At 41.4% G+C, this 28,000-nt stretch overlaps 1 protein-coding gene across 50 annotated transcripts in view; it reads right to left on the reverse strand.

Annotated features, from left to right (window-relative positions):
• NEDD4L (NEDD4 like E3 ubiquitin protein ligase) overlaps nt 1–28,000 on the reverse strand; it is a 374,906-nt gene that overhangs the window by 147,494 nt on the left and 199,412 nt on the right. For 35 of the 50 annotated variants that reach the window (XM_084978078.1, XM_084978178.1, XM_084978097.1 and 32 more), the window contains 3 exons: nt 11,136–11,217; nt 8,557–8,595; nt 5,649–5,702 (listed from right to left, as the gene is read on the reverse strand). Coding sequence is in view for 12 of the 50 variants with exons in the window: in XM_021073873.2 (XP_020929532.1) it covers nt 5,649–5,702; nt 8,557–8,595; nt 11,136–11,217 (175 nt within the window). In the remaining 38 variants the exon portion in view is untranslated. Of the gene's footprint in view, nt 1–1,222; nt 2,461–5,648; nt 5,703–8,556; nt 8,596–9,838; nt 10,413–11,135; nt 11,218–11,382; nt 11,624–28,000 lie in introns of those variants that run through there. The other 15 variants (XM_084978204.1, XM_084978195.1, XM_084978160.1 and 12 more) reach the window with 4 other exon arrangements.

Raw genomic sequence — 28,000 nt, forward strand, 5'->3', positions numbered from 1 at the left:
TAAAAGACACTATAATCCCACAATCATACTCAGCCAACCACTTTGAAAAGTCACAACTGGTAACTAAAACCCAAACAAAAAGTCTCCTAGACATTTCACTGTCATAGCCTCAAACCAGCAATCACAGGGAATTCAAGGAAAAAAACCCATTCAAAACACAAGGAGCCTGTCCTTTAAAAATAAAGCACTCAGAGCCTAGTGCCTAGGGATTATTAGTAAAAAAAAAAAAAAAAAAAAAAAAAAAAAGCTAACCGATGGAACTTTTCATCCCATGACAAACTATGAAAGCTGCAGAGTCATCATTTGCCTGCTGGAGTTAGCAGCTGTCTTTCTGTACTCCATTTCACTGAAAGGGAGAGAGCAAGAACACAGGAGCAATAAAGGCCAAAATCTGTTGCAGGGCGTCTGATTCCACAGCTGGAGACAGGGCACTTACTATTCTATATACAGCAGCCCCGCTTAGACACTCAAGTGGGCCGTGTTAAATTGCAGGACTGTGCAATCTGACCATTAACAAGTTCCCAAATCAGTTTCGCCCTGCCTGGGCCCATAAGCCAAACTGCTTGAAAAACACATTTCCTCCTGTCCCACAAATGTGACTCCCCTTGTTCAGTATTACTTAATGGGACAAAATAACAACAACAACAAAGACCATAACTTACATAACAAGGGACAGCCCTCCACAGCTAAAAGGCCATTAGGAAGAACTGGTCAAACTTCGCATACCCTTAATTATTAAGCGACTAGATAAGTTTAACACAAAATTTTCTCTCTCTATTAGAACTGATAATTTTTAAAAAGCAAGTGTTGTCAGAGGCTTCATATGCAAGCAGCTTTTAAATGCACTTCCAACATCAACATGTTGGGGCCCTGCAGTTTCACTTAAAAAGTGATATGTTTTAAAAATTCTTTTATTCAGAAGGGAGGAAAAGAGCAGAAGGGGTTGTGTCTGGGTTTTCAAAACAGAGCTGTCTGACTTTGAGGACCTAAGGAAATGATATTTTCTGAAATGCTAACTAGTTTCATGGACCTCTACCAAAGGCTGGACCACAAATCATGGTCCCAGAACTCGGCCAAACATTAAGTTACTCTGGCCAGAAGCAAGGAAACTCCCAGAAGGGAGGCGGATGGAGTTTATTTTAATTATGCTGCAGAATCAGTCGGCTGAACTTGAATCAGTCCCTGCCGACAGGCCACTGCAGGGAAACGCACACTAACTTACCGGGGCGCTGGCTCCTGAGGAACCAGGGCAGGAGGCGTTATTCTCCTCGGGATTCTGAGGAGCTTCCTCTGGCCCCCGAGTCACAAGAATTCTGAAATGCTGCTGCCCCGCATTTTGATCTTGCCTGATCTTAAACGTGCAGCCCTGACCCTGCGGCGTCCTTTCCACGGAGTTGGTCCTGTGGATTTCGGGAGCCACCCTGCGGCCCCGGGGTGGTGTCTCCGGATGGCCGTGCTCTTCTGTGGGGCTCCCGCGCTCTGCTCGGGGCTGCGTGGGGTACGAGGTGCTCCTCTCTAGCCGGATGCGGGGATACCTCACCAACCTGTCCCCCTTGGTGCCGGTGAACCCGAAGTTGAAGTCACCACCCAGCCCTGGCACACCGGGTTGCGGCTGCTGCAACTGGAAGACAAAACACCGCTTCCCAGAACTTCCAGAAGCATCTGGAACGTGCTGCAGGGACCAGCGCCTGGGCTCCTGCGCCGACGAGCTGCTTGGGCCGTCAGCCCCGAAAGGCGTCAGCCTCACCTGGCGCACATCCGCGCTGGAGGCGCGGTGCTGGATGCGGAGTCCTCCGCTGCCCTCGGGCCCCTGGGCGATCGAAGGCTTGGCCTCCTCGCGGCCATCGGGGGCTGTGAGGCCGGGTGCTCGTCGGCCACACGTGCCGTTGACCTGCGGGCCTGGAGCCCTGGCGGCCCCGGGAGAGGGATTCTCGAGGCTCTTGGGCTCCGGGGTCTCAGAGCAGCCGCTCCGAGGCACTGAGCCCGCGTCGCCGTCCAGGCCCTCGGGGGGCCCGCACCCGTCGGGGGCCCCGTCGGCAGCTTTGCGCTGCAGCGAGATCTGCACGGATGAACTCCGGGTGGGCCGCGTGTCAACGGGGCTCAGGAGCTGGGGGATGAACATGGACGAGCTGCGCTTCAGCGCGCCCACGCCTGCCTGCAGGCCACCTCCGCCATCCTCCGCTCCATGAGAGGCAAAGGGGTGAGGGCCGCTCCTCCGCGGGAGCGTGTGGAATGCCATGAAAAAGTCGTCTTCTCTCTCCTGGTCTAGGATCTCTGATTCGGGGGCTGTGTTGCTGCGACCAGAGCCAAAATGAAACCGAAGCCGATGGGCCATGGTGCCCAGAGGGCCAGGGAGGGAGAGGGCGAGCGGCAACAACAAGCCCGGCGCTGCCAGAAGTCAAAAACCAAAGACACAAACTCCAAGAAAAAGTGTCCCATCTGCCAAACCTTTAGCACTGCGGCACTAAGAGCGACAGATAGCAGAAATAACCCAAGTGGCAAGCGGCATTCCAGGCATGATTGGATAAGAGCAAAAAGCTCTCATCCGCACTGTGACAGAGGGTAGGATAGCCAGAACCACATGACCGCTGTCTCCCCCTCCAATGCCAGCTTGTGGACTTAGAGGAGTTTTCCCCCCTCTCGCGCGCGCTCTCTCTCCCTCTTTTTTTTTTTTTTTTTTTTTAAACAGCAAGAGCCTGAAACAGCACCTTCCCAGCTGCTGCTTTTCCATCAGACAGGAGTGGCCCCAGCAGGGAGCTCTCACAGCTGACTAAGGCAGCAAACACACTCCGAGCCATGCTGCTATAAATCTAACCGCATTGGCGCTCACAGGACACTTCTTTCTGAACCAAGCAGGGCCCCGGGACTCTCCAACCAATGCAGGAGAGAGACCCGGCTCCTAACACAGAAAAGCGCCCATAGTATTCCCCCACCTACCCCACCACCTTTCCCACGAAACCAAACGTTGTTGAGTAAAAATGCCGGGGCTGCAGGAAAACCCTTTCTCCAGCAATCGGATGTTATGTTGCCCTGTTATTTATGATATCACCACACTACCATGATGGAATGCAAACTAATAAAACGTACTATAAATACGATTACACACCCCGCCATTTAATGCTAAATAATTAGACCATGACCTACAAGTAACAAAATAGCTAAGTGGAAAGGGGCACCGCTTACAACACTCCCCAGCAGTGGTCTGCCTCTGGTTACTACGTTTTTCATTTAAACGATGGGGGAGGGAGGTGCTGGCGGCACACCATCTCACACATAATAGGATTCTCGGACATGTTAGTGACCAGAGAAAAAGAACCCAGCTGGAGAAAACATTCTCTCCCATATGCCAGATAGGAGAGAAAACAATACCCCCGCCCCAAAAAAAAGGAGAAGGAAAATTAAAGGGTATGCATGTGGTTTCTGTAATAAGTTAATTTCAATACCATGCAGGAAAAAAAGGCTGACTGGAGCTGGCTGACTGTTTTCCAGTAAGAAGCCAGCAATATCAGCCCAGTTGGGAAACATAGAATCTTGACATTTTTGTGAAGGGTCAAAAAAGACCTAAGTAATAAAAGTGAAAGTCCACGTTCAAAAAGCTGTCATCGGATTTGTAGCTAACTTGGATATATTCTGAGTGTTTTAAACATACTCTTTTTCATTGTCCTGAAACACGAGTTATTAACAAAGAGGCTTATTTCGGAGGAAGTAAGAAGGGAAGGGATGTGGGAATACCAAGCTGCAAAAAGTGACAAAAAGTTTATTTTAATATATGTTGACTTTGTCAACAGCTCTGGAGTCCAGAGTGTGGAGGATTAACCTTGTGTTTATATACATCCAAACCTGTTTTCTAAAGGCATGTGTTTTAAATGCCAAAAATGATCTCTATGAGAGAAATGGAAGCTAGTTTGTTTAATGTGAAAACTGCCAAGTACCACTATAGTCACGTAGTGTCTCTGCTGGATTAATAGCCAACAAAGAAAAAACCACCAGCAGCAGCATTCACGCATAGTAACAAGGATGCAGACAGCCTGGGGCAAAGCTAGGTACATAAAACAGTTTTTCAGATAAAGTTTCACATGAGATTTCTTAGAGCTCTGCATTCAAAGCCCTATTCGGCTTGGAAGTATAAGTTTTAGGCTCATGGCAAGGTCCTCTCAACAACAGTGATTCTTTTAGATAAGGGAAATGGGAAACATTTTTTACAGAGAATTTCTTTCAATAGAAGAGTTAAATGAGTTAAAACACATCTGACAAGAGACAGTTTTTTCCACAAAGCTGACCATTTCTTCACCTTGAAGAAATGTTGTAAGACACAATAAAAGAGAGAGTAAGGATTAATCTGTGGCTCCATCTGTGGACTCTGGGACTCTGCTGAACTCTGCCCAATCGGTGTTTCTGGACAGGAGATGGAGCACCAAGAACTACACCCTCAAGCAGAATTTCTCATTTGATTTAACAGCAAAATAACTTCGTGCACCGGGCAAAACTGATTTAGCTATTCAGTACTACTAAGCATCACCCAAGGTATAAAATGTCAAGTTCAATGCAAAGCCGCCGAGAATCCGTATATTTGAATAGAAAATATATCAGGATGGTAGGCCAGCATCTGTTGCTTTCTAATTTGGAGAATAATTCCAGGCATAGGAGATCAAATATACTCCTAGGTTCAATACTAAGGGTTAAGGCCTGGCTATTCACCACCAATGGCCTGAGACTTAATAGACGGGCAGGTATGTAATTACATCAAGGCTCTAGATCTCAGTTCTCTCACATGCAAGGACAGGGAATTAAATGAGTTGTATTATAAGCCTCCTCCAGATCAAATATTCTATTAAACTCAAGCTATTCAAAAACTTGGAGTTTCAGGTGACTTCTGCAGAAGGAAGGATTCATAATAACATTTCCTTTAAGCAATTAATACATGGTTGGACTCCCCCCCCCCACATCTGCAGGTTCTGTATTCACGGTTTCAACCAACTGCAAATCAAAAATATCTAGAAAAAAAATTCCAGAAAGTTCCAAAAAGCAAAACTTGAATTTGCCTCATGCAGGCAACCATATATAAGTATTTTTAACCTATAATCTATACAACATATTAGTACTAGTTTTATGCCTTAGGCATACCTCTGGTTCTTTGAAGGTACTTTCTTTGAATTTCCCTTGAGAAAGCACCGCTTTTAAAATACAGCTTAATTTTACCTGCTAAATATAGATTCACTTTTTGCTATATACTGTTAATTAGATTTCTGTCATCCCAAAGAGATTCACTATTGAACGTGTCACAGTCTCAAAGTCTGGCTTACATATAAAAATCCTGAAAGGTTTATTTCCATGAGTAATGAGATTTGCCCACCTCTTTGTATCCCCAACAGAGGAGTATAAGCATATATGGCTTGATATACCACCAGTGTGATGGTCATGAATATTAACTATGATTAAAAACTTACACAGGTACAAATAAATTTTGTCCTACCCACACAAAAATATTTGTTTGAATTACGAACATTAAACTAGTAATGGGACAAAAATAGTCTTTTTGAGGGACATGTATGCTGTGAGAAATAAAACACATATAGACTTTTTAAAGATGTGCTGAAAATTCAATTTTTAAAAAATGAAGCAAAAATTAAAAATCAGGAACCACTTACCAATCTATTTTCATCAAATACTTCAAACAAGAGTCTGTGATTAGATGGGTTTACCTGTAAGGGACAAAAATAATAATTGTTACTATTGATTTATTCTGAGGCATGTGGAAGTTCTGGGGCCAGGGACTGGACCTGAGCCACAGCAGTGACAATGCTGGATCCTTAACTCACTGAGCCACCAGGGAACTCCCAGATAATACTTTTAAAATGAGCAGAAATAATTCAACGAATGAAAAAAGAGACTGAAAGAATAAAATGCTTTTTAATGCACTCAAATCAGTTGTACAATATAAGCAATCTGCTCTTATGAAAATCCTCTATATACTAAATCAAGTTTTCTATGATTGATCGCTATATTATTTTACACCTAATATTTAGGCCTATAAGAAGGAGAAAATGGTTTAAGTCACTTTTCTAATGCGAGAAAGGATATTTCTAAACAGTTTCTTTTAAATTTATTTTTCTAGATAAACTTTTATTTTTAAAAGTTCCTAAGTCTCCGCTAAAAAGGCATCCTCATGCCTGTAGATCAAGGCTACATCCTCACAAAGGTCTATGTCCGAGGAAACCTCTAAGGCCTAAAAATAACAGCAATGATAAAAAAAAAAAAAAGAATAAAACAGTAAAAGCATGTAAATAGTTAAAAAAAGCAAAACAAAACATTCCTATTGCATGTTTCCTTTTTAGGCACTATCTTCTTATTAAATATCAAAAATACATCATCTCATTTATTCTCAAAGCAACCCTATGATGTATAATTGTCACCCCGATTTTTACAAATGAGAAGCCGAGACCAGAAGGGTTAACTAACTTGCCCCAGAGCCCATAGCTGGTATGCAGGGCAACCAGGATCCCCATCAGGTCTAGCCTGCTCGTCTCCAAAGCCCACTCTCCGGACCATTAAAGAGACAAGGAAATAAAAGATGGTTCTGTTTCCAGCAACTGCGGGGTCAGTGTCAGAGCCACTAGGCCATGTCTGGTTTTTGCTTTTGTTTTTGTTTGTCTTTTTCGGGCTGCACCTGCAGCATATGGAAGTTCCCAGGCTAGGGGTCCAATCAGAGCTGTATCTGCCAGCCTACACCACAGCTCACAGCAATGCCAGATTCTTAACCCACTGAGCAAGGCCAGGGACTGAACCCGTGTCCTCATGGATATCAGTCGGGTTCATTACTGCTGAGCCACAACGGGAATTCTAGGTGATGTCTTTTTGCTTCTTTCTGTCTCTTCACCCAGACTTCACTGAAATAGCAGGAATCATCATTCACACTCAAGTGTCATTTCGTTAAGGACCAACCACATGTGTGAGATGTTGTGGGAAGTGTTGTCATTTCTATTAATGCACATAAATCCTAGAAACAAGCCTATCAAGTGAAGATTCTTCTCTTCTAGTGGGAGATAAGGAGCCAGAGGGGAGTGTGAGTCCTCAGGTAGCTTCTCCAGGGTCAGAATGGTTCTAAGTGCTAAGGCTAGAGAAGGGTCCCAGGTCCACTAAGCCCAGGCTGCTTCACAATGGAAAATGGAATGAGGTACAGAGAACACAACTTGTGCTTCTGACCCCTTGGGTTGCTCTCAGCCTAGTGATAGAGCGAGCAGGTGGACGGTGGAGGCTGGTGTCTGTTTGTAAGCTCAGTGAAGGGCTGTGCTGCTGATCAGTGCATCCACAGGCCATGCAGGAGCTGGCACACAGTAGGCACTCAGTAAAGATTTGTGTGATGAATACAGCAAAAATGCTTTTTAAAAGGCAAAAAAAAAAATAAGTAAATAAGTTTATGTTTAGAGCTAATGTGAAAGTTGAAGGAAAAAAAAACCTGAATGCATTAAAATTTACAGAAATGTGGCCATGGTGTTAAAATGAAAGAAGTCTAAGCAGCTTGGATTATTACAAGTGGAAAGCTGTATCTGAGGGTTAGCGAAAGGCCAATAACATCTAGCTGGCCCCATTACTTTTTCAGTCCTTCAGAAAATAATTTAAAATACATCTGGTAGAGGTTACATGTAGACTTTCACCAAATATTAAAATATCAATGCCATATTTTAGCTCTAAACATAACAGAAAACAAATGTCCTATATAGTGATCTAAGTCGAGGTACATAAAATGCTATTGTGTTTGAAAGGAAGAAATCACTTCTTTGGGAATCTACACTAATCAGAAGATCTTATCTAGAGCATTTCTGGAGGTAAATGTTTTTTAATATCACAGCTATACAGATGATTAAAATTAATTCATTCTGAAGAGGAAAAAATTCTTTTTTTTCCCGTTATATAGATGAGCAGTTTCATATTTTCAAAATTTCAGTACAAAAAAAGGGCAACAACCACAAAATCTCATTAAACAGTAATCTCCATTAATTCACAGAATTGTCATATCTACATATAGCTCTTCTAGATATTAAATATAAAAGGTTGAGGAAATTTTACTCGATTTGGTGATACTTAAACTCCAGAGGTGGTTTTATATTACACACATACACTCATACTGAATGTCTGAATTATAAAAATTTTCCTTACCAACTGGAATATGATTGGTAATTTTTAATCTTTTTAATCATGTTGCTTCTTTTGGGCTCATGTCTTACCGAAATAATTAAGCTACTGTTTTAGTTATATTTTATCTTTTTTTTAAAAGAAAAATTTGAATAGAAAAGCTAAAATATCATATTTGGATAAACTTCTTTTTGTTTCCCTTAAACATCCCCCAGTGAAATAAGTCCAGATTTTGCTACCACTAGTCACAGTCTTTGAAAACATGGGACACATCAGGAAGCTAACCAATTATTTCTTGTATTAAAAGGAATTTCATAATAAAAAAGTAATGGATTTCACTCTTAGGAGTCTGTTGTGATAATATATCAATATGGTTATTCTCAATAACAATCGTCAAAAAAAAAAAGAAAAAGAAAAACTTACTCTAAAATAAAATTCTTCATTCCACTTTGGGTTCAGCGTCTGGAAGAGAAATCATCTTGTAATTTCTTTTACAGTCTTTGAAACATTAACAGTTCCTAGTACAATGCAGTCCACATATTTGCTTAAACTTTTTTTTCCACTGAAAAAATAGCCGAGATTTTCAAAATGGCAATAAAAGAAGCATTTATTCAATTATTTGAGACTATTCTATAAACCAAACTAGATGGGGAAGGGATACATTTATGAAACAGATGATTCATAGATAAGAAAACCATAACTTTCCTATCAACCAGAAGGAATAATGTTGGGGACCTATAAAGAGCCATCATCATGAAAACATAAAGATATTCTTCAAGAAATTAACATTGATATGATTATTCTATCAAGAAGGAAATGAACTTTGTTTACTTCCCTCAGCCAAACTACAAATCTTTTCTGGACAGCAATGAAGCAGGTGACAGAGGGTCAGAGTGTTCACTATTTATATACATACTGAAATCTGTAGAATACTTTATAAAGAACAATATTGATCAGCTTATGTAACATGAAAAAACTCTGCCAGTTATAAACCAAAAGTCCATTTTTCCCCCAGAATAACCAGCTTTAAAAATATTCAGCTAGCTAGCCTTCAATCTTCCTCTCCATTCATCCATCCACCCATCCATCCATCTCCATATCAATCTATTTAAATATACATCTCACAAGGACAAGGAAAAGATACTTTCATCCTCGGCTTGGGTAAGACATGGACTGTCAAACATTCTTTGAAACTAAGATGAAACATACTACAGAAAAATACATATACACATGTGTGTGCATTTGAACATGCATAATACTCTTAAACACATCTCACACTCTCAAAACTATATGTAAAAATCTGAGACCCAAATATCATGACCTCACCGATGACAACAGATATTTTTTAGTTAGAATATTATGTTATCAATCTATTTCTTTTAAAAATTATAGCAAAATAATAATACAAAGCACCATAAAAAAATAAACACAGAATTTGTATGACATTGAACTAGCATTTTAAAAACAATCAGCACTTTCCCCACCCACAACTCAAGGGTGACCCCAACCTTAAATAAAAGGGTTTCGTATTTCTAGCTCCGAATGAAACCGGGGATGGTAATGAGTGAGGGGTGGGGGGAGGAGGAGGAAGAGGGGCGGCGGGGTGGGTGGGGGGTGCCAGACCACCGCCTGCCCAGGGCTGTAGCGGTCCAGGGACCAGCAGAGGGGTAGAGGCAAAGAACAGGCGAGGGAAGGAAACAGCCACCTGAGACCACAAAACGCATGAAGGACCAGGCATCCGGCCACAAGGAGAGATCGAGGAGAGAACGATGAAAACAGTTCTTAAACCCAAGCGCAGCCCAGAAATACTAACCAGAAGGCTGGCTGCCGAGCAAGGCAGACAGCGCAGCCCCAGCCACGGAGCGGCACCCCTACGATGGAGAGGATGGGGGAGGGCCTCCGCTCGGAAGGAAACACATTTCAGTGTCCCCGCCGGGCCTGGGTGGCTTTGGTTCTCTGCTCCCTCCGCGTCCAGCAGGCAACCAGGTCCCCGGCTGCCTTCCCTGCAAGGCCCCGCTGAAAACTGAACCCGGTGACAGCGCCCAACAGGGAACAATGGCCTCCGTCCTTCCCAGGAATCCTCCCCACTAATCAAAATACCGGCTCCTGTTTGCAAAACTGATTTTTAATGCCGGTCAGAACGCCAGGTGGAAGACACTCTACATAACTGTTCCTGACAAAAAATGACCTGGCTGCAGAACCAGGGCGTCTGCAAGACAGCAGGAGAGTAAACCATTTTTTAAAAGCCGTCATGCTCTCCAGGAACTGCTTATCACAGTGTTGGGCTGTTTACCCTCCAAAGGTGGGGAGGGAAAAAGAATAGTAATCCACAAATAAGAGTGAAGGACAGAGAAAAATGGAACTTAGAAAACATGCATCGTCAATAAGTGCCCCCAATATGGAATAAATATTTTAATGTTTATATATATATGAACATGGAGACAGATGAATTAAGATAAAATTATGGAAACAAATCTTTAATGAAATCATGCATGTAAAATTTAGAAAAGTGAAACATACAGACATAAATATATAGGCTTATTGCTAATATTTTTTATTTGTTTTCCTATAGCTAAGCAAGTATTTTGCTTCCTTTGGTAATACCTGTTATAAATTAAACCATTCCCTTTGCGCCTACCAAATCTGCAAGCCACTCTATTTCTTTAAACATATTTTCAATTGCTTTAATTTTTTTCCATAAACTAACAAGCCAACAAGAACAAATCCTATTTTGCTTTATTCTTTGCAGGGAAAAAAATTGCTGCTTCTAATAACGCTTATTTTAATACTGCTTTTATAGTCATTTAACTAAAAGCCAAAACGGATACCTTAGGTTAATACTGAAAAGTTTAGTCTCTGATGAATTTATAGATTTTAATCATGAGAGATGCTTAAAATAAGAATATTACCATCTTAAAATATAAACTTCTACAGAGCCCCAAGACATAATTTAATCATTAAATTATGACTTAAATGAAGTTTAATTAAGGCTGGATACTTACCTTTTTAATTGTTTTTGTCTGTACCAAAGCAAGTTCTCTATTCTCATCTGCTACATACAATGAAAGTTTCACGTATGGATCACTGAAAGAAAAAATAAGATTATATATACTTCTCATTTTAAAAATACAAAAAGAAAAGTATACATAATTGAAATGAAAAAGCAAAAATGTCGGTTAATAACCCAGTTTATGCAAACTTCACAAACAAAGCAGTAACATTTTCAACATGTTTACTGGGGAAACATACCGAGACGAGTTTCTATTACTCAGAACCAATGACGTTTTTAACGAAACCAACTGGAAACTCATATTCTAACTTTAAAGATCATCTTTCCTATTATTAATTCAGAGGAATTACTCTGCCATATTTTTTTTCCTAAGCACAATCAGATTCTGAAAAGATTACAATAAAAATTATTAAAGGCATATAAAGTTTGTTCAGACTAGCAAAATCTAGCTACAAAATTTAGTTTGCATCTTATTTATATTCTGATTTCAGTGGAAACAATACAGGCATTGTTCATCTAAATCAACACATATCTTCTTACAGACTAAAACAAAAACTCAAAAACACAAAATTAAAATTAAAGACCAGTAAGTCAACAAAGAGTTGCCCAAAGTCACAAATTTCAGTAAAATCCTGATTCAATTTCAGGTTTCCTGACTACAAGTTCCAGAGTTCCTATCATTTCCTTGGGAAACTGAAAGCTTTTAGCCAGAAGTATACTGAAAGGATGACTTTATGTGGATTATCTACCAAGAGCTAGGCAAATCTACTCATCTAGGGTTGCTAACACGGATATAGCTCAAATCTGGTCAAATTATAAGAACTGGGGATCCAGGTTTCACACTGTGGATTCTTAAAATCATAGAAAGGCCTTCTATGTATCCAGTCCCCAAATGCTCACTTACCTAATTATCTATAGTGGATGATTTATTTCTATCCAATTTGAGAATTATCCTTTAGTAGTTATACACTATTATTATTAACCCTTATTTTGCAACTTCCAGGATATTTCTAAAGTCTATACAGGGTATTATAAAATGCTTAAGAGTATAGTGGTTTTTATTAGATAGCTCAATAAGTATGCCATGAAATTCTTTGAGAGAAAAGTGTGATACAAAGAAAAGTTTAGTAGTAACAGGACTATACAATATATTCAAAAATAGAAATCAAAAGTCAATGAAAAAAACTGTTCGTGTATATGCAGTATATATAACCCATAAAATGCATCTTAATGGAAGGTATAACACATCTCCTTAAACAAACAAAAAACCCAACAGAATTTGCTCAGTTATATTCTAGTCTGAGTAAATATTTTTAACATTCTGGCTTAGAAGAATGTATTAGTTAATTCTTTGTCACTCATCCATAAACAATAGATGCTATTCCCTAAAGAATATCTAACCAGATGCACCTACTTCCTTATCTGGACACCCTAAGCTGCAAAAGAAAGATGAATCAAGAGCCAGAACCTCATCCAGGTCTAAAGACCCCAGGAACCCCTTCCTAACCACAGCTATGGCCTGGGTGGCGGAGCAGGAATCTGTTTCTAGGGCAGTGGTCCTCAGACTTTAGTATATCAGAGTTGTCTGGGGGTGGAGTTAAAATACAGATGGCTGGGCCCCAAACCCCAAAGACCCCCAAAGATCTAGTAGGTCTAACGTGGGATGGCCAAATATGCATCTCTAACAAATGCTCAGTGATGCTGATGCTTCTGATCAAGGAATCATGCTCTGAGAAGCACTGTTTGAGATGGTATTTGAAAAGAGTATTTTTTTAGCTATAGGAACCCATTTTCTATTTCTAGCCACCTAGCTATCGCTAAAAAAAAGCTCAGGCCTGATATCTCTGTTATCTCGAGAACAGGCTCCCAGTATGCCATGGAGGTGCATGCACGCTCACACACACACAATCCCACATTATAGAGAACACAAAACACTCTGCTGACTGCCTTCTCTTGTTTTCATGCCCCTTGGCAACTATGATTCCACCTATTATAGAAGAGCAATAAAGAGCCAGGCACTCACTACAATGGAACATCCGCATTCTTCCTCTAATCACTGATTGACCTCAGTGTATAGCCCCTGAATAGCTCACAGTAAGTGGGGGTTGAGGGTGAGGTCTCTGAATCTGGGACAATGCTCCCAGCTGGGACAAGAAAGGCATGCCTGGGCCTGTCCTGAGTGTTCATCCAGGGAGAGGCAGGTACTAGGGTGACTACCTGAGAGAATGACCAGGAACCTTCCTGGAAGAGAACTGAAGATGAGGAGAGATCCAAAGATCAAGGTACGGGAGCTGGTGAAAGAAAAGTAAGGTGCAAGTTCAAGGGGAGGGAGCACAGGGCTTGGTCATTAGGGTCTAAGTTCGGGGGGGGGGGGGGCAGGTGCCAGAGTCACCCAGATTAGTCTCTCCTTCTGATAGGACAGCAGTACTGCTCAGATCAACATATATTAACAGAGCCCAGACTCCACTCCTGGGACTCTGCCAGAAGCAGACATGAGTACCAGTGAGCCGAGGGAAGATAGAGGCAACAAAAAAGGATTAAACCAACAAAGGTCAAAAATGGATATTTATGAACAGTCCTCCTAGCTGAGTGACGGTGACAGCGTTTTCCTATTTCACCAAGAGGAAGTTTGGAACATCAAGCTGTGGTACAGACAGGGTATCAAGCATCAGAAAATGAGCAGGATGATGCCAAAACCGCTGGGCAGTCATCACTTCTACCTCAACTGTTAGCACAACTGGAACCACCGCCACCACTGCTGCCACCATGACCACAAGACCAGCACCCAGCCCCCATGAAGCACCCATTCCACGCCTGACAAATGCGTCTATGCAGCATCTCATTCCAGCCTCACTTCTAGCTTATGAAGTTGGCAAGTTTTTCAGATGAGAAAATGAAACAGAGAAATCAGACAGCTTGTCCAAGGTTACACAGGAAGCCAGGGAGATGGGAAGGAACACAGGATGCTCGCCCCAGGATCCGATTCTAGGAGTGCGTGCTCTCCAGGCTTGCTGCAGTATGTTATGCTGACTACCAACAGAACAGGCTGGAAGAAGTGTCTAGGGGAAGGAGTTCCTAAAACTCTACTTAGTTGGAAAACATTTTGTGCCACAACTGCTATTATGATTTAATTTTTATCTTATTATCTCAGGCAAGTCTGGTGGAGGAACCAGAGTCTTGGCTAAGTGTGTCTAAGTGCCCACTGCAGCTCAGTGAGTTAAGAACCCAACTAGAGTCCATGAAGACGCAGGTTTGATCCCTGGCCCAGCTCAGAGGGTTAAGGATCTGGTGTTGCCACAAATTGTGGTGTAGGTTGCAGATGTTGCTCAGTTCTGGCATTGCTGTGGCTGTGGCATAGGCCTGCAACTGTAGTTCTGATTCGACCCCTTGCCTCCATGTGCTGCAGGTGCACATGGAGGCACATCTTTGAGATCTTTCCTCCTTTCAACACTCCAAATAACAAGCTGTGTGACCTTGGATAAGTCACTTTAGCACACTGAACCTCAATTTCCACATCTTCAGAATCAAGAAGGTGGACTAAATCAGTGGTTTTCAAGCTGTATGTAGTCTCTACTGAGCCTTAGTTCCGTGTAACAATCTCAGGATGACCACAGGCTACCATTTCCACCTTAATCTGCCTTACACACTAGTTTTCCAGGTTAGAATTTTTTTGGACAGGGTTCTATAACTTAAAAACATAAAATTTAAAGCCACTGGACTGGATGATTCCCTTGTGGTTAGACTATTCTGAATCTCAGAACAATTCAAACTCATGTCTCTTCATTTATAATAACAACAGTCCAGCCCATCCTAAGTAAATATAGATTGGTTTCCTAAAGATAGAGTAGAAGAGGAAATAACAGCCTACCGTCTCTATCAGGAAGGGGGAAGCCCATAGTTTAGAGTCTGGGAAACCACTCATGATCATCACTAGGCTGATATTTTTACATGTTTACCAGCTTCCAACCAACTTACCTACTAGGTATCAAAAACATATCACCTAAGCAACAACCAAAACAAAAGGCCGTAGGGTGTGTGTGGGTGTGTGTGTATCTGGGGCAAGCTGAGGGACAGCAAGCCTCATCACTAGCTTCTTTTCAAATACTTGCTTGTTTTAACCCCTGATGACCTTCATCTGAATATGATGCTCTGCAAGAATGGCGAAAGGAAAAAGTCAATTTCCAGAGACCTTTTTTTTTTACAGTGACCCCACATGAACCCTCTGACCAAGGCAGCAATTCTGGAAAAAACTTCTGCCCTCTGAAGGTCTTCGTCTCTGATCCTCACACTCCTCATACCTTTACTGCAAAAGATCAGCCAAACCTGAGGTCAATGTAAATTATGATCAAGGCTTACCTCCCCCTCCTAGACCACCAGAAAGTTTAGGGAAAAGACATAAAAAAGCTCATCAGCAGTGTCTATTATGGGGAGTAGATAAAGTGTAGAGCTGTAGGGTAGAGACTTCCGGTTTTCATGTTACTCACTGTACACTGTTTGAAGATTTTTGCTATTAACTATTAATATAAAATAACTTTATCATTAAAACAAAACCCAGACAGAGCATGGAGGGAAGTAGGCAAAAAGACCATTCTCTCCACTGCGGCTTCTTCAATTGGTGCCCTGGACCATGTCCACTGGAGCCTCAAATCTCAATCTCACCAACTCTCTATGTAACCTAACCACTCTTTCCCCGCCCTGCCCAGGGCTGCACACGTGGCATATGGAAGTTCCCAGGCTAGGAACTATAGGAGCTATAGCCTATAGCCACCAGCCTACACCACAGCCACAGCAACACCAGGTCCGAGCCACATCTGCAACCTTCAACACCAAGGCTCACAGCAATGCTGGATCCTTAACCCACTGAGCGAGGCTAGGGATCGAACCTGTGTCCTCATGGATACTAGTCGGGTTCGTTACCAATGAGCCATGATAGAAACTCCTCCACTTAACCACTCTTAACTTCAGATGGTTCATGAATGAAATGGGGATGACAATTCCTAACCCAGAGGGTCACAGTAAAGATCAAAAACATTATGTATTAATATGAGTCCCCACTTCAGCACCAAACACACAGTCCAAGTGCCCTGTAAGTGACAGGTGCTGCAACCGTGATTCTGTTCTTTCCCCTCTTCGGCGACTTTTGAGGTTTTCTGTTGCTCCTTCCAAGCCTCCTACTTCTGCTGTGATTGCTGATTGGATTTGACACTGATTACCTCATAGTATAAATTGGGTGCCAGCCAACCACAGTGCACTGAGTATGCCACGCCTCTTCATTATACATGCTGTGTGGAAGCCCCATGGGGATCTGGGTGGAGATGATCTAACTGGTACTCTTACTTATAACGAAGCTCACGAGAATTCAGTCTTGGCAACCAGTACTGTCCTAGTGGCTGGCATTAAAGTTACTCTATAAGTGGCTAGGTGCTTTGTGGATTAGAAGAGAGATTCTTTTTTGCAAACCTTTTGTTTTCTCTGCATAATAAAGCTGTTTTGACATTACATTCCTTTTATTTATTTGGACTGCACCTGCCCACAGTATGAGGAAGTGCCAGGGCCAGGGATCTAACCTGTGTCACAGCAGTGACAATGTTGGATCCTTAACTGCTAGGCTGCCAGATAACTCCTTACATTCTTTCTTTTCAGTCTTTAAAAGGAGACACACTGATATTAGGATTCAAACAACATCCCAGTCTTAACTGAATGTCTGCTATATTCCAGAGAAGGACACAAGATTTGGAAATAAAAGACACTGTCCGTGCCCTTTTTCAACCAAGCACAGAAGTAAAGAGATGACTGTGACAGAGTATGCCAAGTACACTGGTAGCCAATCCTCCATCCACAACAGAGGTTTCTGACCTTGTGTACACCAGTGTCACCTGTAACCAGGGGCCTGGCCCTACCTGAGACCTGCTAGATTCTGATTAAGGGCTGGGACTTGGGAATCTGCATTTATCAAGCATCCCAGGTGATGTTCATGTACTGATCCATATGGGCTCTCTGCCACAGGGGATCTGTGTGTCTAAGAGGGGGGAGACCCAGGAGCAGGGCGAGAATTTTCCAGACAGAGGGAAGAGCATAAGCTAAGATCCAGTACAGCCAAGAGCAAGAGTTTTGAAAATTAATAAATCTGGGCCAGTTGTAGCCTAGAAAGCTCACAGAAAAAAGAAAAGCCGGGGAAGGACTCCTGGCTCAAACCACAGGAAATGTAGTAGTACATTTCCTAGGGAGCTGGACAATGGCCCCTGGGGCTCAATTCTGCCCCCCCACCCTGGCCCCATTTGTAACTGTATGACTTTGGAAAACTCATACAGCCTCTTCATCCCTCAGTTTCACTGTCTACAAAATGGGGATAATAGCAATACCTCCTTTTATAAGGAGGCTGTTAGGAAGATTACAGTTACAATAGTACCTGACATAGAATAAGTGGCTCAATAAATGTCAGCCACTGCCATTGGTGGTGACAAAGATCATCATCATCTTTGTCACCACCACTACCATCACCTATATGTTATCGAAATAAGGGCAGTTCCCGTCGTGGCGCAGTGGTTAACAGATCCGACTAGGAACCATGAGGTTGCGGGTTCGGTCCCTGCCCTTGCTCAGTGGGTTAACGATCGGGCGTTGCCGTGAGCTGTGGTGTAGGTTGCAGACGCGGCTCGGATACTGTGTTGCTGTGCCTCTGGCATAGGCTGGTGGCTACAGCTCCGATTAGACCCCTAGCCTGGGAACCTCCATATGCTGTGGGAGCGGCCCAAGAAATGACAAAAAAAAAAAAAAAAAAAAGACAAAAAAAAAAAAAAGAAATAAGGAAGATCCATGATCAGGCTCATTACAAGGGGATGAAATAGCAGGGAAGGAGACCAGCTGAAAGGCTTCTGCACCAAACAGTGAGAAAGGTCTAAACACAAAGCAGGTGAGGATCAAAAAGAAAGGACTGGGGGCACACCTGGTGATGTACTCAGAAGAACTGGGTGGTATGCATATTAGGAGAAAGGAGGCCCTACCAACCAACTCTCGGGCCTGGATGACCATGTGCAGAGGCTCGAGTTACAGAATGGTCCTGGGGTCTCAACCCCTCACTGGACCAGCAACCTCACCCACAGAAAAGCAAGATGTACCACTAATATTTTGCTTACTGTTCTGACAGAACCACGGATTCCCAGGCACCACTTAACAACTTGCCTTTATAACCAAGGTCCTCTTAGAGGGCTTTCTGGACAAATTAGGGCATGACACAAGAGGTCCTGGAATCTTTTGCTCCATGTCTAGAATGACACTTCTGTATATAAGTCTGCACGGGCAAAGCAAATGCTAATGGTCTATTATCAGAGAATCCTGAGGCTTTAGTGTTATTTAAACCTGAAGTCTGAAAGTTACAACTGACCTCCAATCTCTATGTCTAGGTTGAGAAAACCACAACACACATCTTGAGGGATCTTAGGGTCCTCTGTATTTTTCAAAAGTATGTAAAATCCAGAAGAAAAACCCAGGAGGTTTGAGACATTCGCTCACAAACAAGATACCTCATCTGTACGCAAAAGTCACTTGTGAGGGGAAAAAAGAAAAGGGTGACATCACCTTGTCTTGGACATGAGCCACACCAGAAACTCTGCCTGAAATCCATGGCTTCAAGACAGATCCTGTAAACTGGAATGGAATCTTGAGCCCAAGAGATGCCAAGATACTCAGGAAAAGAACTCCCAAGTACCTGCTTTCTCATGAGAAGTCATCAAGAAACCCAGGTCAAGAATTCATTCTCATTCTGCAAACCATCTCAGAGAAGATCTATGTAATTGATGTCAACTTCATTCTGAACAGGGAGCCCAGTACTGAAAATTCGGTTTCCCCTCTCCAGGCCTCTGCTCCAGTCACTTCAAACAGAAAAAATGCAGGACTAGAGGCCCACATTGACTTCAGCTAGGTCTCAAGAATTCAGAGGTGGGTCTTATTCCACCTTCAACGCCATTAAGGACAAAAAAAAAAAAAAAAAAAAAAAAAAAAAAAAAAAAAAAAAAGTGCAGGTGAAGTCATTTCTCAGGGAGAGGTGGAAAGAAGACTTTCTGGGTTTCCCTGGTGCTCAACCTCCCAGGACACAGTGAACAAGGACAGCGAGCCCTCAGGTGTCATTAATGGGGTGATGCTTGACTTCTCCATCTGACTCATCCAACTGTTCCATGACAAAGAATGAGGTGTAGAGGCTAGTCCTTTTGATTTACTGATTTTCATCACAGTAGTCTTGGATGAGATCTGCAAACTATTTTAAAGGAGACCAGACAGCAAGAGGGAGGGGGAGAGGAAGAAGGGCAGAATTGACTCCATGCAGCGAAGTCTTCAAGGGGAAAAATTATGTTCCCACCACAGCCAGGCTGGGATGGCACGGCCTTGTACACCAGCTATCAACCTGGCTTCCCAAGAGCCTTGGATATCAGAACAACAGTTAGAAAGGTCTTCATTTTTCAACCATGCCTCCTGAGGGAGCCCTACGCCATGACCTGAAGGAAGCAATCATTTTCTCCCATACAATGCAGTGGCTTAATATGCTGCTGAGACCGCCTGTAAAAGGATGGTTCTTTGTTCCCTACTATTAGCAAAGGGCAGAGGTCAGTGTACCATATTACACAGCACTATAGATCAAATTGATTTTGACTACCGGATGTATGACACACTAACACTTCGCTAACCCGGAGAAAATTTCATGGGAAAACCTGTTTTGTTGAAGGTTTCCTCATTCCTTCCCACTTTTACCATCACAGTCAGCATCACATAAATTACTGACATCTGTAATAAAGAGATAAATGCAGAACACTTACAAAGCAATAAGGAAAAAAATTACCTAGAAAGCGTGAAAGAATAAAACACATGAATGTGATGATCTCAGAACTAAAGTTTTCATCTAACAAGTGGTCACAGAAGCAAAAAATCTAACACTTAACAGAGACATTTTAATACTTTACTATCACCATAAGTTTTTCTGAAAAGCAATATAGCAGGAAATAAAATATTTAAAGAATTGATGCCTTTGATTCAACAAATTTCTAAGGGTTAATCCCGAAGAAATAATCAGAGATTAAGGCAAATATTTATCTGCAAAAGATACTCATTATAGCATCATATATAAGAAAAAATTAGGAGCAACCCTGCAGTCCAAGAGAGAAGTGATTAAATAAATTATGGTATAATCATGTGCTAGAACATTATAAACCATTAAATCATCTTTTCAAAGAATATTTCCAAATGGGAGAAAATAATCACAGTGTAACATATAAGGAATAAGCATGATCTAAAAATGTGATTAATTCTATATAAAGTAATTGAGAAAAACATAGATAAGTTAATTGTTCTCTCTAGATGATAACTTTATGAATTATGTTTATTTTCTTTTTTTGTTTTTTAGGGCCTCACCTGCAGCACATAAAAGTTCCCTGGCTAGGGATCAAATTGGAGCTGCAGCTGGTAGCCTATGCCACAACCACAGCAACACTGGATCCGAGCCACCTCTGCAAACTACACTGCAGCTTGAGGCAGTGCTGGATGCTTAACTCATTGAGCAAGGCTAGGGATGGAACCCGCATTCCTCATGGATACTACTTGGGTTCTTAACCCAATGAGCCACAACAAGAACTCTGAATTATGTTTATTTTCCTGTCTTTTTTATTCCAAATTTTCTACTGTGAAAAAGTACTACTTTTATAAGTACAAAAATCATGAAAATAACAATAATAGCTACACATACACTTCAATCATAATATGTTCTTCAATGAGGCACTGAACCCTGTAATTTCATAGCTAGCCTAAACCTTAGTAACAAACCCCAAAGAGCTTCAAGTGCCCTTTTTTTTCTACAGAAAAAACTGCCTTAAATAGGTAATTACTGAAGATTTTTGAAAGAAATATGGGCATCTATTCCAGTCCTTGGGATTTACTGAAAGACATGAAGTACGTTGAAACATATCACTTATCACCAATACAGACAATGAATTGATCTTAAATATGTAAAATCTTTCAACAAATACAAGAAAGCAAGCAGATAAATGCATTTTATTTTTGCTCAAGGCAGGTAAAGAGACATTAAAACTTTACAGCTAAGGGGGAGAGGCACAACCCTCCCAGACTTCAGACAATACTACAAAGCTACAGTAATCAAAACGGCACAGTATTGGTACAAAAACCAGTCATATGGATCAATGGAAGAGAATAGAGAGCCCAGAAATAAATCTACACACCTGCCTTCAATTAATCTTTGACAAAGGAGGCAAGAATATACAATGGAGAAAAGACAGCCTCCTCAGCAAGTTGTTAGGAAAGTTGGATGTAAATCAATGAAGTTAGAAGATATCCTCACATTGTACACAAAAATAAACTCAAAATGGCTTAAAGAATAAAATATAAAAATGACACCATGAAACTCCTAGAATAAAATACAGGCAAAACATTCTCTGACATAACCTTACTAATGTTTTCTTAGGCCAGTCTCCCAACAGAAATAAAAGCGAAAATAAACAAATGGGACCTAATCGAATGCACAGCAAAGGAAACCATAAACAAAACAAAACAAAAAATAACCTATGGAATGGGAGAAAATATTTGCAAGTGATGTGACTGACAAGAGATTAATTTCCAAGATATACAAACAACTCAACAAAAAGAATAAACAACCCAATCAAAAAAATGGGCAGAATATCCAAATAGACAGTTCTTCAAAGAAGACATCCACATGAGCACTAGGCACATGAAAAGATGCTCAACATCGATAAAAGAGAAATGCAAATCAAAACTACAGCGAGGTATCACCACACACTGGTCAGAATGATCATCTCCAAAAAATCTATAGGAAGTTCCCGCCATGGCATAGTGGGTTAAGAATCTGACTGCAGTGGCTTGGGTTGCTATGGAGGTGCACGTTTGATCCCTGGTTGCCACAGCACCAGTGGCGGCTGTGGTTTGGCTTCAGGCCCTGGCCCAGGAACTTCCATATATTCTGGGTGCGCCCATAAAATTAAAAAAGAAAAATATCTACGAATAACAAATGCTGGAGACGATGTGGAGAAAAGGGAAACCTAGTACACTGTTGGTGGGAATGCAAATTGGTGCAGCCACTATAGAAAACAGTATGGAAGTTCCTTAAAAAAAAACTAAAAATAGACCTAGCATAAGATCTAACATCTCTAGTCCTGGGTATATATCTAAAGAAAATGAAAAGTCTAATTCTAAAAGATACATGCACCCAATGTTCACAGCAGCACAATTTACAAGAGCCAAGACATGGAAGCAACCACAGATGAATGGATAAGAAGATGTGGTGACATATACAATGGAACACTACTCAGCCGTTAAAACAGTGAAGTAATGCCATTTGCAGCAATATGGATGGACCTAGAGATTATCACACTAAGTGAAGTAAATCAGAAAGATAAAGACAAATAACCACATGATATTATTTATTAGTGGAATCTAAACTATGACACAGATGAACTTATAAAACAGCAACAAACTCACAGACAAACTTATGGCCACCAAAGGGGAAGAGGGGAAGGATGAATTAGGCATTTGGGATTAGCAGATACAAACTACTATATATAAAACAGATAAACAAGGTCCTACTGTACAGCACAGGAAGCTGTATTTAATATCCTATAATAAACAATAATGGTAAAGAATATTAAAAATAGTGTGTGTAAGTGCATAACTTTGATGCACACCAGAAACTAACACAACATTGTAGATCAATGATACTTCAGTTATAGAAACACACATACACACACACACAACTTTACAGCTTTGGCATATTCTGCAACGTTGCTGAAAAATACACTTTTGGACACTTAGGTAATGATTTTGCTGAATTGTTGTTTAGAGAAGCTAGTGGTTTACCCCATTCCAACACTTCCCCAGTCACCCAGGTCTTCAAATGACTAGTCAGGACTCTCTCCTTGTCTCCCGCCATCTACAACCAGTCACTCTAGGTCCAAACTTGTGAGCCAAGAGGGCGGGGGTGGGGGAGAGTAGTGCATGTGTAACTGTTTATCTGTAACACATACAAACACAGTTCTGTTTATATCTATATAGATACGGAGCAGCCCACAAAAACATTTAAGCTAAAAGAGTTTGTTTTTTTTTAAAGAAACAATTCCGATTAAAACCAATGTTGTCTTTTGACTGCATAAATATCATTCAGTGACAGTTACGGATAGGCAAGGTTTCACCTGTGAATTACTGAAATGTTCATACAGAAAAAAGTGAGAAAGTGAAAGTTCTGATGTGCTTTTATCTCTAGTGTTTTGTTTTCCTCATATACAGGCAATCACCAGAGATTAAGAAAACAGTTTTCTTTTATGCTAATCATAGTTTAATAGAGCCAAGGGAGACGCAACTCACAAAGCCAAAAGGGAGCAGGGAGCAAAGAACTGCTCCCTTTTCAGAAACCGTTTCTGTATTAATTCCTCAAATTCTCCTCCAGAGAAACCAAAATCAGACCAGAGTGAATGTATATAATGCAGATGTCGATTTTATGAAAGTTGGATATATTAAGAACTCAAAGAAAGTCATACATTTTTATGATTATTCTAAGATGATCTGAAAGGTAGGGAAAATCTTATGAACAGAAATAATAATTTTGAGAATCATTTATTAAGCACTTTCTGAGAGCGCAGGATTGTGCTTGTGGCCTTATGTATACAGCATCTCTAATCCTCAGGACAACTCCAGTAAGGAGGATGCTATGAAAGAAAAGATGAGGTCCTGAACATATGTGTACACATGAAATGCGATGGAACCATTAAAATGGTGTTCCTGAAGAACCTGATGTAGTTGCCTAAGCTTTGTCTAAAAAGAAAATTAAAAAATTATAACTATAGTAGCAATTAAAAATTAAACCATAAAAGCAAACCTACTGCATTATAAATATGCCAAACTATAAAATAGTGTTTATTACTGCATTAATGAGACCACGAATGATTTTTTTTCTTCCTATCATTTATATATTCCAAATGATATAAGTGATCACTATTCAGGATGGAATGCTGAGACTGCAAGGTGATATAGCTAGTCCTTAGAGCCAGCCTCTCCAGTGGGCTCCCACTGGAAATGGCCCCAAACAAATGGCAGCAACTAGAAAATTCAGGTTAAAAATATAGGTATGCCAATAAGGTAGGCTGGGGTGAATGGCCCTTAACCACTTTAACATCGATCTCTAATTTAACCATCACTTTCTTTTTTTTTGCTTTTTAGGGTCCCACCCTCAGCATATGGAGGTTTCCAGGCTAGGGGTCAAATTGGAGCTACAGCTGCCGGCCTACACCACAGCCACAGCAAGACAGGATCTGGGCCGTGTCTGCGACCTACACCACAGCTCACGGCAACGCCAGATCCTTAACCCACTGAGCACGGCCAGGGATCGAACCCACAACCTCATGGTTCCTAGTCAGATTCGTTAACCACTGTGCCTCCACAGGAACTCCTCTGGAAGGAATTTTTTTTTTTTTTTAAATTTTATTTTCCCACTGTACAGCAAGGGGGTCAGGTTATCCTTACATGTATACATTACAATTACAGTTTTTCCCCCACCATTTCTTCTGTTGCAACATGAGTATCTAGACATAGTTCTCAATGCTATTCAGCGGGATCTCCTTGTAAATCTATTCTAGGTTGTGTCTGATATGGAAGGAATTTTTTAAAGAAATTTTATTATAGTTGATTTACAAGGTTCTGTCAATTTCTGCTGTGCAGCAAAGTGACCCAGTTATATATACATATTCTTTTTCTCACATTATCCTCCATCATGTTCCATCATAAGTGACTGGATATAGTTACCTATGAAGGAATGTTTAAAATGTGGATTCTGTAGATGAGAAATGGTACCGGCAGGTTAAAATTACTGTGGATCATTCCTCATGTAGTACAGTAGTCTTGTCTCTTAACAGGCAATGAACGTTATGGACATCATGGAAATCTGCAGCCAAATGAGGCCATTATGTCAAGTACTCTAATTACATGTGTCATTAATTTCAAATTGCCATATGATGGTTCAGAGGTACTTTTAATCATCTTCTTCAACCTTTACTTGAGTAGTCAGGGTCGTTACCTTCCCAGGACTAGTCCAGCATGAAGTAGGAGCCCAAATCTACAGGATCCCTACTTTAAGGACTCTGGGTAACTACAACCATAGCAGTGTGTATACACTCCCAACAAAAATGTGTAGAGCTCAAGTTCACCTTATACAAATTTTAGATAATCCTTAAAAGCCCTGGAGGGACAAAAATCTCCATCATGAATAGTTTCCTCATTAGCTCCCATCACAATCCTTCAATCCACGAAGAGATTTTATTTGAAGAAAAAGTGTTTCTAAACACACAGACAGTCCTACTCATGTTATTTAAAAAAGCAATGGGTCTTTGTAAACAAACAAACAAACAAAAAAACAAAGAAAATTTTGTCTGGATATATGCAAACTGTTGCCTTTGGGATGGATTAGCTAAGGGATCCTGCTGTGTAGCACTTGGAACTCTTGTCTAGTCACTTATGATGGAACATGTAATGTGAGAAAACAGAATGTATACATGTGTGTGTAACTGAGTCACCACGCTGTACAGTAGAAAAAAATAAATAAAAGGTAAAAACAAACAGAAAACCCCATAAACTACCTGTGTGCATTTTTTTTGTCTTTTTTTTTTTTTTGTCTTTTTTTTTTTTTTTTTAGGGCCGCTCCTGTGGCAAATGGAGGATCCCAGGCTAGGGGATGAATCAGAGCTGTAGCTGCTGGCCTATGCCACAGCCACAGCAATGCCAAATCTGAGCCGTGTCTGTGATCTACGCCACAGCTCACGGCAAGGCTGGATCCTTAACCCACTGAGCAAGGCCAGGGATCGAACCCACATCCTCATGGATACTAGTCAGGCTTGTTGCCACTGAGCCACAATGAAACTTCTGTGTGCATTTAATTTATTTAAAAAAGGTCCCAGAAGAATGTCCAATGGAAAATATAAATAGGACTATATAGACATATAATATATATAAAATATATACATAAGATATAAACAGAAAATACAGACTTAGTAATAATATATAATATATAGACTTAATAGTTGCACTCTCAAATTTGCCACACCATTAAATTCTATTTCATTTTGAGTTTTCATTGATCTTAAATATTTAGGTAGATATCCTACTTATTTAACGGAAATAATTCACGTGACCCAAAAGTTTTCAAAGACCAAGTTATACTTAATATACTTTGTCTCTTCACTTCCCCAATGCTCCACAGAATTCATTCCTGCCTACAGATGTGTTATCAGCTGGGAAATGTTTATGTACATTGTTCAGCTCAAAGGGTACTAAACTTCTAGAACTCTAAAGTGTAATGGGCAGAAATTCCAAGAGGTAGTTCAGGCAGAAACTCTACAGATGGGCAAACATGTTAATGATAACATGACAAATGGCTGTCAAGGAAGAGTTCACTGTGCATGGCTCTCTCAATCAACCATCAGAAAACAGAGCCAGATCCTCTGCCAATATTTTCCTTCAGGCCCCTGCTGGCAAGAGAATCCTGGCCTGGTTGACAGGAGGCTTGAATCTTAGAAGTCCTATGGATCCTATAGGATTGTGGGACCTCTATGCTCAATCTTCCCCAAAGTTTTAATTTTTTTTTTTGAAAACCAGAATCCAACTCTGCTATTTAAGCAATATGTGTTCTATACTTTAGCAGAAACAGAATGTAAATGTGCTCAATCTATTAACTATCCAGGCCATAGAAGGCCATCTGCACTGGGCACAGGCGAAGTCACCAGGGAAGAAGTCCGGTGTCACAGAGAAGAGGAATCCCACGACAAACTATGAGGTCAATGAAACATTCTAATATTCCCCATCAGCGCTCCCTCTTCTGTCTCAAGATGGCCCCTCCTTAAAATAGTTGACTGCTCACCTTTTTCCAGGTACCTGTTGAAGGCTTCATTCTTGCTGTCACCTGGCAGGACCTGCACTCTGATGGTGTTTGCCCACAGTAATGATTAACTAGAACAATTGAGAATACCTCCATATGCCCTCTCTGCTGTACGTGTACTGAGATGAGGACCTGTTGACAGGCGGACGTGTGGATTCCAACACACGCTGTCCCCCCCGGTGGCTGGGCCACCTGCAGAAATTCCTGCCGACGTGAGGAATTCCTGGGGAGCGTCAGAAATCACCTGGAGGGCTGGTTAAAACACAGGTTGCTGGGCCCAACCCCAGAGCTTTTGATGCAGATCTGAGGCAGAACCTGATAATCTGCATTTCTAACCATTTGCTCACCTGGACACCCCACTTGGGGAGCCACGGAGGCTCTGTCTTTCCCTCTCTGTTTCTCCAGGATTCTAGCATAATGACCTCATTCAACTCAGTCTTTCAGTGCCCACTACCCGGGCCATTGCTCCCAAAACGATGGATGCAAGGTACAGACAGCTCTACAGGATGCCAAGGACTTTACCTCTCCTGGTGGGCTTTTCCCGGCTGCTCAACACTGCCCAAGTCTCCCGAGGCCCCAGTGTTTACTCCATGCCAAGCACTGTCCTTAACACTTTGCATACAATCTTCCCTTTAACGTAGGCAGGGGCATTCTAGACTTTGCAGGGATGGGAGTGATGGTGTTGCCAGAGATACAAACCTCAAATCCAGTCTAGTTTTCACTGCAAGAATCTTTTTTCTCATGGGCAAGATCCTCTGAGTGGAAGAGATTCCTGCTCCACATGAGGTTAACCTGAGATGTGGCCACTTCTCAAGTCTGAAGAGGCCGTGCCCGGGTGCCAGCCATTCAGTAAAGCAGCTCTGCCGGGGCACCAGGAATGTCAAGAGGCACAGGGCTTGAAACTGACACTGGCCTGAAGGCAG

Source organism: Sus scrofa, chromosome 1 (assembly GCF_054392235.1).
Source record: "Sus scrofa isolate SSC_HxYL_T2T_F1_AM1 chromosome 1, Sscrofa_HxYL_maternal_Yorkshire_Landrace_v2.0, whole genome shotgun sequence".
Lineage (NCBI taxonomy): Eukaryota > Metazoa > Chordata > Mammalia > Artiodactyla > Suidae > Sus > Sus scrofa.